This window comes from Berghia stephanieae, chromosome 3 (assembly GCF_034508935.2).
Source record: "Berghia stephanieae isolate SIO BIC M18660-M18661 chromosome 3, UCSD_Bste_1.3, whole genome shotgun sequence".
Taxonomy (NCBI): domain Eukaryota; kingdom Metazoa; phylum Mollusca; class Gastropoda; order Nudibranchia; family Aeolidiidae; genus Berghia; species Berghia stephanieae.
In genome coordinates this window covers 39,133,226-39,150,725 of record NC_088362.1, presented here as the reverse complement: position 1 = coordinate 39,150,725, position 17,500 = coordinate 39,133,226, and the positions used below count along the sequence as shown (strand labels likewise).

The 17,500-nt window shown below is 40.2% G+C and overlaps 1 protein-coding gene across 1 annotated transcript in view; it reads left to right on the top strand.

Annotated features, from left to right (window-relative positions):
* The window catches only part of LOC144967697 (sulfotransferase 1A1-like), a 100,945-nt gene that overhangs the window by 56,190 nt on the left and 27,255 nt on the right, over positions 1-17,500 (top strand). The window contains exons 3-4 of the mRNA XM_078905238.1: positions 1,591-1,763; positions 3,281-3,431. Coding sequence (XP_078761364.1) covers positions 1,591-1,763; positions 3,281-3,431 — 324 coding nt within the window. The remainder of the gene's footprint in view (positions 1-1,590; positions 1,764-3,280; positions 3,432-17,500) is intronic.

Sequence of the window (17,500 nt, the reverse complement as noted above, 5' to 3'; positions counted from 1 at the left end):
AAGCAATTAGTTTACTTTTAAATACTAAGTGCCTCGGACTAATAATGACTGTAACCGTATTATTTTTGTTCTAATGCATGTTTGTCCAACGTTCACAAGTATTACGCAATTAACCATTATTGCAAGTGCCGTTTCTGTTTTAATCATGCATTAACATTGCAATGTTGTAATGGCAATATACTTTAATCTATCTGAATGACCTTAATCTTTAGAAGAATATTCGTGGGGGGATATAGTAGAGTGATGCAATTATAATATACTCTACTATGTAAAATGTTTTTGACTACCAGTAACTTGTTTTTGATTGAGAGTTGCCATTGGAGGATGAATAAGGTGCGAAGTCTCTGTTTGAAACTCGGAAAATTACTTGAAAATAGGAAAACATGAAAAAGGTTTATGTTAAGTGTAAGAGATGCGCTAAATAAATAGGCCTTTTTAATGTTCAAAATTTCATTTGTCGTTCGTCCACATACATTCGTCATTAAAGTAAAACTTAAATTTAACATGAGCATGGATTTACTTCATAGAAGAAGGAGGTTGAAGAATTCGATCGTGTTGTTGGACTCTTGTCTGTTCTTGATAGATTCCTTCATTTTTATATTATAGTTTTTTGTTCGGCTTATTTGTTGCCACCACGCTTTAATGGATTATAGGGACGGTATCTCGTCTTGTTTTAGTTCATTGATATCGAGCATACTTTTCACCAAATCTAATAGGCATACTCATGGATGGACAGGGGTTAAGTAAAGAACTTCAACCTGAAACGATACCGGTTTATTTCAGTGTTCTATGAACCAATATTTATAAAGTTTTGGCCAGAAATCTAATCATTCAAGTATGAATCAATTTATGTGACCCTCATTTTGTGAAAAATATCCAAACCTGGAACATGTCCAAAAGTTTTTAAATCTGTTGCTTTTTTTTAATCGAGCGCTTTTCAAAAGTGAGTCAAGGGATCCACTTGGGAAGTATAAGAAAGAATGTGGAAGAGTGTAAATTATAGGGAATGAGAATAGCGGAAGAGTAGCGTCCCTTGATTGGACGTCACCGGTGGAAAAGTTATTAGAGAGAGAACGTCATGTTGGTTGTGCGCATGCGTCTCTCGTCCTCGCTTCCGATGAAAGCGGCTTGAGACACGTCACCGAAAGCGAGGACGAGAGAGACGCATGCGCAAAACCATGTTGACGTTCTCTCTGTAAGGTGATGTCCAATCAAGGGACGCTACTCTTCCGCTAATCTCATTCCCTATAGACTAAATCTGCTCAAAACGAATAAAAGTGGTTCCTAGCAGCTCTAACCATGAAGTTCAAGACTCCATAACCTACTTTTTGACTGAGTTAATGCTATTACGGCTCTAGCTCTTATTTTGTATCTTATTATTTTGAGAAAATGTGTTCTCAAGGACTCAACTATATCCCATGTCACATCAAGACTCGACGCTAGGACTCGCAGGCCATACGTCTAGTACCATTCAACTAGAGCACAACGCCGCTCATATAATAATACCCCTCATAAATTTACAATAGATCCAATAACTACAAATATTATAATTTTTGGTTGATTAAATAATAATAATAATTTTCCCCCTAGGTAACCACTGGCTTTTTGAGATTTTAACCATGCTGGTTTATCACAGCCACGATTATACACACCACACCCTGGGCAACAATATCATAGACGGTGTTCCAGTAGATGAGCTCGACTCTATGACGTCACCAAGAGTCCTTGTCTCACATCTCCGAACACACTCTCTTCCAAAACAGGTAGGAGTGGATTAATTTGGGGTTTTGAACCTGCATGTCTATAACAAATAAGTCATAACATGTGGAATAAGCTACTTTTTTTCATTTTGACCAGAAAACGTACACCCCAAATGTGACCCGCCATCTTGGTGCTGTATTATGTTGGGATAAACTAGGTGCTGGAAATTGAATTTAGAGCCACAAGTATGAAACATTGAGTGAATTATACATATCTGTGGAGAAAATATGGAAAGTACACCTTTTGAATTTTTTTTCTGATTCATCCCCTTGAGGTTTAAAGTTCCCCACCATAGACCAGCGGAAAAACTACAACATAAATCTTAATGGCGGTTGTACCATCATTCCCTTAACAACTGAGCTTTACTGATCTAGGATTAACCTGTTATATAAACCACTTAACTCTGTATCACGAGAAAAGTGTTTTACTTCCTATATATTAGTTTAATCTATCAGGATAAATGAGATTCCCAATTTTATTCTTCTTCACGATGCAATAAGGAAGAAAAGTGCAAAGTCAAAATATTGATTGCAATCTCCTTAGATGTGTGAAACCAGTCCTCTGGAGGACAGGATACATGCATTGTGCAACTGATCTTCTGGTTTCAGACTGATTACATCTTTTTTGCCTAAATAAATGCTGGTTGTTAATATAGAATGCATCTTCTCTCTTTTACGCCCCGTAATCATAAGAATATGCTCCCTTATAATTCAATAATGTGTAATCTATTCATTATGTATTAATTATCCGGAGGACTGGTTCAATATTTCCAAGCAGTTTTGAACCAGAATAGAAGAAGGTGTGACTTCACAACTTCTGCTTTCTATTTGATGCAGAACTTCGGCCAAACTATCCAATTTTATGTTTGTTTTTATTTTCTCTGATTTTCTTTTAAAACTCTATCACTGGTAAAAGTTCTTCTTGGTCATGATCTTGAGTTTACATATTTTCTTGTTCTTTTCGTTAGAATGCAATTATTACATGAGCCGTATACCAGTTGCTATAAATAGGATATCCACTGAATATGCTTAATGCGATTTTGAAGGAAATTCAAAGTAAACAGAAGTACTAAACATGTAAGAGGAGACATTCTAGGTGACAAAAAAATATTCTTGATAGAGTAAATACTGGTGTAAATTCAGCCGTCGTGTATCTATTTTACAAAATGTATAGTAAATAAAGGAAGTAAAAATAAGATGACCCTTATAAAAGATACAACATAAAGTACACGACGTTTCTTCTATAAGAGTCATTTTACTCCCTTAATTTTACCATATATTACCATATTTTATTGACTCATTTAGGCACCTCTAGATGTTGGTATGGCTATCTACTTTGCACCTGGATGGTGAGAGGTAGTAAACCGCCTTTTTCTAGTAATTCACCGCCCTCAACAAGATTCGAATCAGGAACCTGCAGATCAGAAGCCGAGTGTAATATCACGAGACCAAAAGCCACTCTAATTATTAAAATATTGTCACTGACTTTTCTTTTTTTTCTTTTTGATGTTTTCCACCAGCTTTTTGACAAGAAAATAAAGATTGTCCTCGTCCTCCGAAATCCCAAAGATGTCCTCATTTCCCTGTACGCCTTTGTCAGTTCCATCCACATATGTGCTCCTTACAGAGGTTCCTTCGACGACTTCTTTGAGATGTTTTTATCTGGAACATGTATGTTCGATAGATGTTATAGAACACACTCGTGATTGATAAAAAAGCATTTTAGTTATTTATGAATATTACTTATTATCTTAAATGTAGCGATCTGTAGGAGGAGTGACATGTAAAATTGGACAAATGGAAATAAAGAAAATTTCTGTCTTGAAGTCGCCTGGCGCCTCTTAAGATCCGGGCGACCCGACAGATAGTAAAAGAATAATTTAAGAAGTTAGGTTGTAGTGGTGGTGGAAGTGGCACGATAGATAAAGAAAGATCATTTCCTAAGATAAGTAATTAATCCCACGGTTAAAGCAGAAATATTTTAGAATAAATTAATAGAATAGCCTCACACAATAACACGTCACACATAATTAAACAAAAATATAATGGTAATTTTTTTATTACTTAAAGTTAGACTATGAGTAAGTCACTTTTCATCCTTTCTCAGTTTATCAATATCTCGACTTATTGTTATTTGTTCCCAATCTGACTTGTAGAGTGCCGTGAGTCAAATGCGCCGGCGCGCGGACTGGTGGCGGGTATTCACTTGTCTGATTGCGGCGTGGGGATGGCTTCTGCTTGCTTAATTCATGGATGATTTCTTGTAACCTTGATTTGTTCATTCGCCAGGACACATACCGTAGGCTTTACCCAGCATACATATAGGTCAACTGATTGGTGGGTAAACAGATCTGCGAACAAAGCTTTGCAAAAAAGGGTTGCAAAATTCTGGTATTCCTTTACGAGCAGTGACAATGAGAGGATTTCAATTAGTAAATCCTTTACAACACCACTGGTCTCATTTTTTATTTTTTTTTAAACACTCGGGTTACAATTATGTTAGGTGGAAGGGTAAAGATGAGTAAGCAAATAAGAGGGTATAAGAAAAAACACATAGTATGAATGCATACTATTATTGCGAATAAGGGATCTTCCAAAATCTAATTCATTCATTTGAAAGGCATACACGCATAATTTACAATTTATATATATATATATATATATATATATATATATATATATATATACAGAGAGAGAGAGAGAGAGAGAGAGAGAGAGAGAGAGAGAGAGAGAGAGAAAGAGAGAAAGAGAGTGAGAGAGTGAATAGAATAATTTTGTTTGTTATAAACATGAATTATCAATTTCCATTATTTTATAGATTGGCTTCTACTTATGGTACCACTCGAAAACACTTATATTATTCACAATACATAATAGTTTTAAATTACATTAATTAATAGCATAATAGATTCCACAGCTATAAGATTGTCAGAAGTAACTAGTACCCTTGTTCACACGTGATATCCCGCTGCGCTAAGTATCCTTTCTTTTAAAAATATAGCATTGTGGAGAACATTGTGCTTATTTGAGTCAATAAAAAAATTGATACGGTGCACAACTCTACTAAAAGATTTGAAAATTAGAAATGTATTTTTACAGATAGATAAACAGATAACTTGATTTCCTTTTATAATTTAGAGTCAGTTTGAATGTTCGTTGAGTCACACAGATATCATAAAATACTTACCGACGACACTAAACAGTCCCAAAATCAACCAATTTCGTCACTGTAAAAAGTTTTCAGTTTGCGTCATCTATTTATGACATCAAGTATTATTATTACTTCCGTTCTGTTGTTGATATAGCGGTGATCAGTGTTGTTATATATAGTAGTATGTTCTAATTGCGTGTATGTTTATGTGTGTGTGCGTGTGTGTGTGTGTGTGTTTGTGTGTGTGTTGTGTGTGGTGTATACATGTGTGTGTGTGTGTGTGTTGGCATTTTTCAGCAAATTGTGGCATTCATGGTGATATTATTCACTTGATCACATGAAGGTATTTCAGTCGCCATTTGGATTCTTTTTTTCCTATTAGGATTAGCTCGAGATCGAAGGATTTTTTTTTCTATTAGGGTTAGTCATAAATCTTAGTAAAGGTGCTAGGATGTTTGTTTTTCCATAAGTTAAGTAAAGGGGGGACATTCCGAAAGCTCCTACATCCCCAGTATTCTTTAAATTTGTATTTTCACCGTTGATATTTTGTCAGGCATTTATTTATTCAATTTGTCATTATATAGAAGTATTTTTAAAACTCTAGAACAAACCTTGATAGATTTTTGAAAGTTTAAAATTTCCTAATTTGACCATTGTTTTGATTTTCGGCCGCCATTTTGATTTGTTAAGTATTGAAAGGTAGTGCAAAGCAGTCCGAGAGTTGTTTTTTCTATTAGGGTTAGCTCGAGAGGTTAGTTATAAGTCTTATTAAAGGTGCTAGGGTGTTTGTTTTTCCATAAGTTAAGTAAAGGGGAGACATTCCGAAAGCTCCTACATCCCCAGTATTCTTTAAATTTGTATTTTCACCGTTGATCTTTTGTCAGGCGTTTATTTATTCAATTTGTCATCGTTTTTTCTATTAAGATTAGCTCGATATCGGAGTATATTTTGTTTTCTATTAGGGTTAGTCATAAGTCTTAGTAAAGGTGCTAGGATGTTTGTTTTTCCATAAGTAAAGTAAAGAGGAGACATTTCGAAAGCTCCTACATCCCCAGTATAATGTATTCACTTAATGTAAATGTTGCTGCTCGAAGCTCGAAGAAATAAATAATCATGTGAAATTGAATATAAGCTTCAATTTAATTACAAAAACAGATCGAATGAACGTTTCGGGTTTCCCCTTTATCAACAAAACAGGATGAATGAAACACCAAAGACGAATGAGATAATGTGGTAGTGGCGTAGTTAAGGTGAATAAACAAAACATTGGTTGGCAGGAAATTAGTATGCTCCTTTGTAAAGAAGCACGAATTAAAACAGAATGCTAGATATTTCTAAAAAGGTGCGCAATTAATTAAGTGAAAAGAGGGGAGGCGGGGAGGAACTGTGTAATGCAGTTGAAATATAAAAACATGTAGAATGTTGTTGGAAGATAAATACAATGGAATTGAAAATCCTTTCTTAAATATAGTCTAGCCTTGTGGAGAACATTGTGCCATTTGAAATTTGAAAAATAGAAATGTATTTTTTTACAGATAGATAAACAGATAATTTGATTTCCTTTTATAATTTAAAGTCAGTGGAGGTGCATAAAAACGGTGCCATACGCCACCAAACATGATCACCAGAGTACTGTACTGTAAGGTAAGTTCTCGATCCCAGGATCGTCTTTCAACTCTGCTCACGTCTGCTACTTCAGGTTTATTTTCGCAGTTGATTTTATTACCACAACCTGTTTTCATACACGGACAATATATGTTGCTGTGTCACGGGTCAGAGGCTATAGCGGCTTACACTTCATGTTGGGCCACACATAAAAATCAACAGAGGATGGACCAACTTACACAGACAACGTTGTTTACTAATCTGCCCTCATTAAATAATGGTGGGTATAATATCGAAGGGAAATAGTTCATTCCCCGCGAAATTGCGGGCTTTTTACTAGTGATATTAAATTCTGGTCACAACAGTCTGGCCAAGTCTGGAACCATAATGAGAGAAAAAGGACGAGATTCCTCATGCATCTCTAATTGTCTGTGGCAGGAACCAACCAAGTCCATGAATTTTAGATTCTAGGAACTAATGAACATCTCTGAATTTTGACTGGTCCATCCAGATATGACATTCGCGAAGTCATAACTATAATCTTTGGCAGAATTGGATAGTAAGGTATCATAAACGTAGTTAGGTGAGATTGCGTGTCGGCGTAAGTCGGTGCCCTTTGATCTCAGAACAGCAGACCGCTGCAGGATAATTCTACGAGCACCAAGCACATTTTCTGTCTTGATTATCTGTAATTTATGCACTTTTTATACAATTATGCAGGTCGGACCACGAGAAAGTTATGTGTTGTTTGGAACTACCACACTTTACATGAATAATATTTAAAATCCACTATTGTTCAAACAAACACACCGCTTTTTTGCCAAATTAAAGATTTGGTACGTGTTTCTCAACTTTTGATGTAATCTACCGTTTCCTCCATTGATGGCAATGCGTAGTCTTTTTCCATGATAAGATCGATTTTAAAATACATTGAATAATGACTTGCTCCCGTGCATTTTGAAGTGATTCTTTTCTAACTCTGTATCCTTATAAACCGTTGAAGGACCCATATGAATCATGTTGGAAACAATAACCAAATGTTGTAAAGTCTGTTCCAAGTCCCGTGCGCACTGAATATCGCAAATGCCTCCAAAGTTACGAAATGTGTTGCTGTGATCTATTCGGACTTATGACATTATTAATTTTGAGTAGCGATAGTGATTCCTTTGATCTTTTCATACAATATGACTCAAACTTTCTCCCTCGTGGATCTCCGACCTTGACGCGGTGGGTGGAGCTTGAGGCATATCGGGGGCAAGGGAGTAATTCCGGTTGATCATCAAGAGACCATCGTGGACGTCGAGTCTACAGCGAGCCACTTGACCGGCACGCCCCGATATGGGACTAATGGAGATCCAACCCGGTGTCCGAATGGCCTCAGCCATTCTGGTCCACATTACTATGTTCAATGATATGCACACCAAACAGATTATTCAATGGCGAAGAGGTCGGCCGCTTAGCCAAATACTACCGCGTTCGTGTCGCCAGGATCATCGGCACGGTCGAGAAAGTCTTCAGTTGGAAAATGCAATACCAGGGTTAGCGTCCTGACGCATATGTTATCCCTCATTATCGAGTCCAGAGTTTGGCAAAAAATGAGATTTTGTCAAAGCTACTGGCCGTTCATAACGTTGATATTATTCTATTACTGGAGATCCATCTTTATCCAGGCGTGCAATCTTCTCACTTCCAGATTTCATTACGGTTGTCCAACGAGAGGTCACTTCGATCCTCAAGGGCGGGGTTAGCGTATACGCCGAAGAGCCGTCGAAGGTGAGGGTCATTGAGAGCGCAACGGACAGCAACGGGGTGAATAGAAGTTCCGTAGAGGCAGGTGGGCCGTTTTTGCAAAACATCTACAAACCATCTAGAACGACTTGGACTACACCACCGGTACCAGTGGTTAGCCATCCTCTCATCTGTCAGGGAGAATTTAATAGCCATCATAACGAATGGGGCTGCTGCTACTGCAACGAGGCAGGAAGACAACTCCACTCATGGATGGACTGTAACGATCTACACCCATTGTACGATCTTACAGTCAAGGGCACCTTTAGGGGCACCCGCGATAAGAAGGATAATACTCCTGACCTCACCCTTGTCACGAAGGGAGCGAACGGTGAACCGCTGCAGGTGAAGCTGACAGTCCTCGGCGACTTCTCGCATAGCCAGCACAGGCCGGTTCTTGTCACAGCGGGGGTGACATACCGAGAGTGCAGTCTCTCCCACTCTGCATATGGAACTTCAGCAAGGCTAAATGGGAGGAATTCAGTTCCTATATCGAGCAGGTTTGCCCTGCCATCCCTCCCTAGTCCGAGAATATAATCGGATTTAACAGGCTGCTGGTTAAGAGCGCTCACCGATCCATTCAACGCGGCAAACGAAAATTTTACACCCCTTGCTGGACGGAAGAGTGAAAAGCTGTACAAGGAGTACCAGCCGACCCAGTACCAGGACGAAGCCGATAGACTACCTAATTCTCTGTCAGAAGGAAGGAACAACGGTGGTAGGAGACAGTGGAAAGTATCGACTTTACACACTCTAGCCGCCACGCTTGGCGACTGATAAAGAAATTGGATCCTGACCGGAATTATGCGAAGGCTGTTAGGCAGGTTCTCGACCGAAGCCGTTCGCTACCACCGAGTGGTAATGTATGCACGACCATTTGATCTCAAATCAGAAGACTTCTGCAGGTTACAATTGCCAGGAATATAAAGAACCGTAGCAAACGGGTCCTTAATCAGACTTTTGAGCGCGGTGTTCGCATGCCGTACCGTTTTTGGACTCGCTACCTGCGAAGGAGTCGGACTGGACATCCCCGTTCAATCCCCGAGAAGTGGGTGCAGCCATTAACGCCAAGACAGAGGGAATGGGGATACCCTTCTCAATCACATTATGGACGGTGCCCCCGTTTCGAGCCAAAATAAGCCCCGGCAACCCTTGTACGCAGATTCCCCGACTAGGGACAGTGATGCATATGCGAAATGGAAGTCGCTTTGGACGACTTCAATCCCTCGAGGGGGCGGGCTCATACACTCCTCGAAACTAGATGAGAATCTGCCAGGCTTCTCCACCGGTAAGAGGAGACACTGGGTGGTAGCGAAGCTACTTCGGTCGAGAATCTGCCTAACTGCAAAATCGCTTCATCAGTGAGGACTTTCCATCTGTCCAACATGTACCCCATGTTGGAACGAACCCGAAGCCTCAGAGCATCTAGTTGAACGATGTGCTGTGACGAAGCTTCCGGGTGGGTTTGCAACGGTGCACGAGTGCGGTAGAGAATTTGCAGAATGGGCCCATCATCATAACATAGTAGTGTGAGCACCATTTGAAGCTGCTGTCATTAGCGACGTAAAGACCGGCAAGGCAGCAGGAGTATACGGCGTATATCCCGATAAGATGACGCATCTTGGCCCCAGGGCACGGGCCTGGCTGACAGAGGCAATGTCTGATGTCCTTGCAAAAGGAAAGCGCCCACAAGTGTGGAAGCATGCAAAGATAGTTGCCATCCTGAAGCCAAGGAAACCAGCGAAGGAGGCCGACAGTTACAGAACCATATCACTACTGAGTTGCGGTTACAAATTGTTGGAGCCAATTCTATTAAACCGATGAGGGCCGGTGCCAGACGCTGCCCTACCACCCGAGCAGGCGAGCTTTAGGGAATGAGGTGCAGCACGGAACAGGTCATTTCCCTTACTGATCATACTGAGGCAGGGTTCGAGAGAAAACAGCAGATTGGTGCCGTATACATAGACCTATCAGAAGCGGTCTGGTGCGAAGGATTAATGCTCAAACTTGCAAAGATCATAAGGTTCAAAAACATTAAAGATATTATCTTCAATCTCAGGGGAAAGGCAATTCCACATCGCACTGGGAGACGCTATGAATAAAGTTAGGAAATTGAAGAATGGGGTCCCTCAGGATTCGGTTCTGGCGCCAATGTTGTTTATTGTCTACATTAGCGACATGCCTAACACTTCGTCCCTGAGGCTGGGATACGCGGACGACTGAGCACTCGTTAATCAAGTGTGGAACCGTCAGAAGAGCGTACTGAGCGAGGACGTCACCAGACTCAAAGCCTACTTCGAAAAGTGGCACCTCAAGATGAACACTTCGAAAACCGTGGCCACTGCATTTCACCTATTGCGCTCCAGTATGGAGTAGAAGCAGGAACGTTGAGAAGGTGGATTTAAAACTTTGCAAGTCGATACACATAGTGTCAGAACGCTGGCAACAACGCATAGAGAATGAGGCCCGATAATGGCAGCAATCCAGCCCCCCGATATCCGGAGGGAGACGATTGCAAAGAGCTGGCTTAATACGATCAAAGAGAGAGGGAATGGGGATACCCCTCTCAATCGCATAATGGGCGGTGCCCTCGTTTCGCGCCGAAATAAGTCCCGGCAACCCTTGTACGCAGATTCCCTGACTACGGACAGAGATGCATATAAGCTGCTGTTCAAACTTTAAAATGTTTACAGTAATGATGTGTTGATTCTCTTTCTCTAGGGGAACACATTCACAACAAAGTTCCATTCAGTAGGGTAGCTCAACAAATAATTTCACACTCACTCACTCTATCAAATGACCGGTTTGTCGTCGGGGGGACTCTCAGGATGCAGACTTCACGATTCGATGCCATTCATCACGGTCTTGGGCCTTCCTCGTTAGATTGTTCCACGTTAATCCTGTCCAATCTTTAATGTTATCCTGCCATACTTTCCTCTGTCTTCCTCTTGTTCGGCACCCTTCTACTGTGTCCTGCAATATTGTCTTGCATAAGCTTTCGTGTCTTACGAGGTGACCAAACCAAGACAATTTCCTTCTCTTTACCATTGCAAGTAGTGGATCTTGCCTTCCTGCCAGTTCTTTTACTTCGTCCAGAACACTTACATTGGTCTTATGTTCCAAATATGATATTTTTAGTAGTTCTCTGTAGCCTTTGAGTTGGAATGCGCGAACTCTCCTTTCCGTGTCAGCATTCATGGTCCAGGCCTCGGAACCATAGAGGAGTACAGACAGTACCAGATAACTAAAGAGTTTAAGCTTTATCTTGAAGTTTATGTTGCTTTTTCAGATTCTATTTAGTCTTGCCATTTCTGCAGTAGCCATGCCCAGTTTAGCTTTAATTTCCGACGTGCTTGTTCCGTCATCCCTGAGCAGCACTCCAAAGTATTTGAAGAAGGATGTTACCTCTTGAAGAGTTTCATCATTCACGACAATTTGCGTTCTAGTATTGTCTTGGCTGTTCACTAGGATTTGCGATTTGGAAGTGTTGATCTCCATGCCATATCTTGATGTCGCTTGGTGTAAATGGTCAGTTAGTTCTTGCAACTCTTGTTCACTGTGGACAATAAGGTCTAAATCACCTGCAAACCGCAGGTTTCATAATTGTCTGCTACCTATAGAGACTGTAGGTTGGTGATACTGTAATGCTTCTTGCATTAACTGTTCAAGATATATATTGAATAAGGTTGGGGACAGTATGCAGCCCTGTCTGACTCCAACAGATGTTTTAAAAAAGTGTTATCACACAAGACAGCACTAGAAGATTTTTCATATAAAGCTTCCATTGTTTGGTTGAGTCGTTCATCAAAGTCGAAGTTTCTTAGAATGTTCCAAAGGCCATGGTGCCACACTCTGCCAAATGCCTTTTTGAAATCAATGAAATTATGATATAAAACTGTTTGGTGTTAGAGACATTTTTCAGTAAGGATCCGGCTATCGAACACCTGCTGGAATGTGCTCCTGCCTGCTCTGAATCCAGCCAGTTCCTCTGCAAGTATATGTTCTGATTTAGTTTTGATGCGGTTTAGGATGATGCGGAACATTACTTTACTGGCGTGGCTAATGAAGCTGATTAGATTGTTCTATAATTATTGCATTTTCTCAAGTTCCCCTTTTTGGTAATGATAGTACAAGCGATTGTGTCCAAATTTTAGGCCAAGTTTTCTGCTCCAGTATTTTCTGACATACAATTTATATTGCTTGCACGGTTTGCTCCCCACCATATTTTAAAAGTTCTGCTGGTATTTTGTCTATTTCATGTGATTTATTGCAACTTAGGCTCTTAATTGCGTTCTCAATTTCTTCATTCAGGATTCAAGGAATAGTATTGTCTATTTCTTTTTCTTTCCACTCCTGTACTTAACACTGTTTTAAGTTCTACATTGTAAAGGCCATCACAGTATTCTGTCCATCTGTTCAATACATCTATTTTGTTGGTTAGTAAGGTTCCATTTTCATCTTGTATTACATTAGATTTGGCATTGTGTGTATTTGTAAGCATTTTCAATGTGCTATGCGCTTGTCTTAGGTTTCCACCGCATCTCATACTTATGTCTATACCAAAACATTGGTGATCTATCCATTTCTCTTTTGCCTTACGCATATGTTTTCTCATTTCCCTATTACTTTCCTGATATCTTGCCATCGCTTCTTCGTTTTGATGTTTATGTTTCCTGAATTCACTTCTTTTGTTGCATAACTCAAGAACTTCGTTGGTCACCCAGGGTCTTCTTATCTTCCTTTGTGTCCAAGGACTTTCTCTGCTGTTGAGTGGAGTACATCATTTATGCTCTCAGTTATTTCGGGTTGTTTCAAATAGTGTAACAATAGATATATTGGACGACACAAGCAGCCCGTTTGGTGCTTATACATTGATGTTAAAAACAAGGGGGATCCTCCTAATTTTTAGGTCATCAATAGGACGCAAAGAAATGCCCTTCACAAAGACATAATCTCCGACCAACTGTTGAGATAACTAATGAAGCTCGCGCAAGACATGCCACTGGCCACTGGTCACTGGTGACTACGGTACATGTTTGTCATTCTTGAATAATGTTCACTGGGCGGGGGGGGGGGGGGTGGGGGTGGGGGGGGGGAGCGCTTGATTGCAATAATGTGAATTATCACTGAATCTAAACTTCTCTAACACCAAACAGATTCCATGTAAGTTTTGTTGAGATAAGCATTTTAAAGAATTACAGTTTTCAAATACAAGAGATGCATAATTAGAATGACACTGAATCCCTGGCTGTGTGCCATCTGTTAACAGTATTGGCCGCTTGCCAAGATAAAGAATTCCGTGCTTTGTCTCCCTGGAGAAATACTTGGAAATTTGCCTCATTGTGACAAATGTGAATGTGTAATCGTTATTATTTTCAGTTTTTATGAATGTGGAAATCACAACAGCAAGCTAAACCTCTAAATTGTAACAATTGTTTATGTTAAGTATGTACAAAGAGTACAATTTACTGTGTTATTTTGTACCCTGGATTGCAATGTGAGTGAATAGTGCACATGAATCTCGTGAAAAGTAAATCCCTGGTCATGCATGAGAGGAGTTAAGTTATCATAAACACAACAGAATTCACTGTGCATACTATTATGAATGTAAACCTTCCTACTGTTCACTCATCTTAGACACTTTATTTTTTATGTACCGTAAAAAGAAAAATCTTAAAGTATGGTTACTGTGAGCGATGCAAAAATGATCGGCTTAACGTCACTAATAATTCTAATGTTCGAGTCAATTATCATTGAAATCCATCAGAAGGCTGTAAAGATATCAAGGTCAACGGGTACGCACTAGTTGAGGACGAACTATTGTACTCTCTTGGAGGCAGCTTTGCTGTCTTTGCTTCATAAATGACACGAGTGATCCTGTAATCACCATCCTCGCCATGATCTCCCTTTAGCTAACTTTGCTTCCCTGAAATGCCCCTCCAGACCTTCCAATAAATTTACCAAATAATAAGTTGATTAAAAAGATTTACATTCTACAAGAATGCATTTTAAACCTAGCAAGAAAATATAGTAGATCACTTTAAATTTAAATGAATTTAAAAGCTCTCAAAATGTTCCTGTCCACCACCGCCGAAAATGTTACTGTGTCGGAGTGAGCAGAATACTAAAAATAGGATATTAAATTGGAAATGTGGAACTTGAGTTTAATCTATTGCTTTATTGAGAGAAATGAATGACTTTTCCTAAAATATTTAAAACTTCGTTTTTACCTCATTCATTTTTCACATTTACTTCAATCCGAAATGTATAGGATAAGATTGAGGCGGTGGATAACATAATAAATGTCTTGTTTTATCTGAAAATGCTCGATAAATTTGATTAGAGCTTTGTTATTACGTTATGTTCATGGACTAATACCAGGACCTAAGTCAGGTCCACGGGTTAGATTAGAGATTGGGTATTTAGAAAATCCATTTTGCACAGTCTTCTCTCTCCACCCAGCAGTAATCGGGTAAAAACAGCTGTTAGAATCGGCGGAATGAACTTTTCTGTAGCGTTCCTAGGAATAACAAGAAATGGTTAGCATCCATTCATTGCTACAGAAAACAGGATAAACTCCTAACACAAGGGCTGTTTGAGTCTAAAGAATTTACTATAATATTATGATTGGCCTGAATATTACTGCAGACACCATACATCTCATGAAATCAAACACGGTTATGTTTACAGTTTGCGTTATAGTTTTTTTTTACATAGTTTACTCACCTGATGGAAACGCGTTTAATAAATTTCTTTTCTTGATTTGAAGGTTATTAACCCTTTAGCACTGGCGAATAGTAAGTGGGTCAGCTTCCTCTTTCACTGAAGTGAGAAAAATTCATTATTTCATGGAATTGTGCCCAAAACATTTGTGTTATGTGATTGGACAAATGATTCGTTTCGATTATCACATGTTCCTATCAATTTCATCATCATCATGATCATCATCATGATCATCATCATCATCATCATCATCATCATCATCATCATCATCATCATCATCATCATCATCATCATTATCATCATCATCATCATCATCATCATCATCATGATCATCATCATCATCATCAACATCATTGAAAGTGAAGCCGGTGATGGGGAGTGAGCTAGGGCTATGGGAGGTGGGCACCTGTGGGGAACGAACTTGGTGGTGTGGGAGGAGGAGGGTGTTTGTTTTTTTTAACGAAAACTGACTAAAACTATCGGAAGTGGGCAGCAGTGGTGAGTGAACCAGGGACTCAGGGAGAGTGGACACCAGTGGGGAGCGAAACCTCGCGTAGTCCCAGGTTCATTCTCCAATGTTGTCCACCTCTCATATCCCTAGCACCTGACACCCCACAGGTGTCCACTTCCCATAGTTCTCATTCACTCCTCACTTGCTTTAACCTCAGCTAGTCTCGGGTTCACTCTCTACAGCCTTGAGTTCACTCCCGACTGCTGCCCACTTCCAATATATTAAGATTTTTTCGATAGGGTTCGGAAAAATGAAAAAAAAACGTTCTGTGCTCACTCCCTACTGGTATCCACCTCCCATATTCCCGGTTTCACTCTCCACTGGTATCTAACTCCCGTAGTCCCAAGTTCATTCCCCAATGGTGCCCTCCTCCTGTCGTCTCAAGTTCATTCCAATCTGGTCCCAACTTCCCATAGGCCGGCTTCAATTCCCAGTGGTAACCGTATCCCATAGTCCCAGGTTCATTTCCCTCTAATATCCTCTTTTTATAGTCTCAGGTTCATTCCTCACCGGTGTCCAGTTTCCTGGGTTGCTGGGTCAAACCCCACTTCCCATTACTTTGGACGGTTCCTGCAGGTTTAGGAAAAATGATTACTCTTCTGGGTTCGTTCCCCACTGGTGTGCACCTCCCAAATTCCCGGCTTATCTCTCCACTGAAATAATCCTTTCGTAGTCACAGGTTCATTCCTCATTGGTGCCCACCTCCTATAGTTTCAGGTTCATTATCCTCTGGTGCCCACCTCCCATAGTCCGGCCTCAATTCCCACTTGCATCCAACTCCCATGGTCCCATGTTTACTCCCCTCTGACTGGTATCCACTACCCCGAATCCCTGGTGCACCCCCCCCCCCACTGCTGCTCACTCCAATAACTTTGAAAGTTTTCGGTAGGTTTCGTTAGGTTCCGGAAACATGAAGTACCCTTCTGGAATCACTCCGCATTGGTGTCCAACTCCCATATCCCGGCTCCACTCTCCACTGGTATCTAACTCCCGTAGTCCCAGGTTCATTCCCCAATGGTCCCCTCTTCCTGTCGTCTCAGGTTCATTCCGTCTGGTGCCCACTTTCCATAGCTTCAATTTCTAATGATATCGCTCTCCCATTGTCCCAGGTTCACTCCCCCTGGTGTCCATTTCCCTGAGTCCCTGGTGCACTCCCCATTGCTGCGAATTTCTCATAATTTTGGGCGGTTTTGGTAGATTTCGGAAAATATAAGTACTCTTCTGGGTTCAGTCCCCACTGGTGTCAACTCCCATATTCTCGGCTTAACTGTCCACTGTTATCATCCCCTCCTAGTCCCAGGTTCATTCACAATTGGTGACCATCTGTTAAAGTCTCGGTTTTATTATCCTCTGGTGCCCACCTCCCATAGTCCGGCCTCACTTTCCACTGGTATCCATCTATCATGGTCTCAGGTACATTTCCCTCTGATATACTCCTCCCATAATCCCAGCTTCACTCCTCACTGGTGTACGCTCCCTGAGTCCCCGTTACACTCCCCACTACTGCCGACTTGCCATAACTTTGTCGGGTTTCGTCGGGTTCTCAGCGGGTTTCGTAAAACGAAACACCCCTAGAGTAACACTCAGATGGGTGCTAAAGCTCGCAAACATCGATTCGCACTGAGTCTTTAGATAGAATGTTGTGGCATTTGAATCAGCTAGGAAAGGATATCTAACAACGGTATTCCCTTGGCATGAACTTTATACTGAAAGTCAAAACCATAACCTAAAATATGAAATTCGCATTATATTTATCTTTTACTCAGGAGAGTTAATGTACATTTTTAAATTGAAAATCTTAACTTTAGATTTAATTTTTGGCATCGGCTTCATACTGACAGCAATAGGTCACGAATGGCAATGTTGAGTTATAATAAGATGGCCTTCTCGGATGATGATAATAATAATAATAATAATAATAATAATAATAATAATAATAATAATAATAATAATAATAATAAT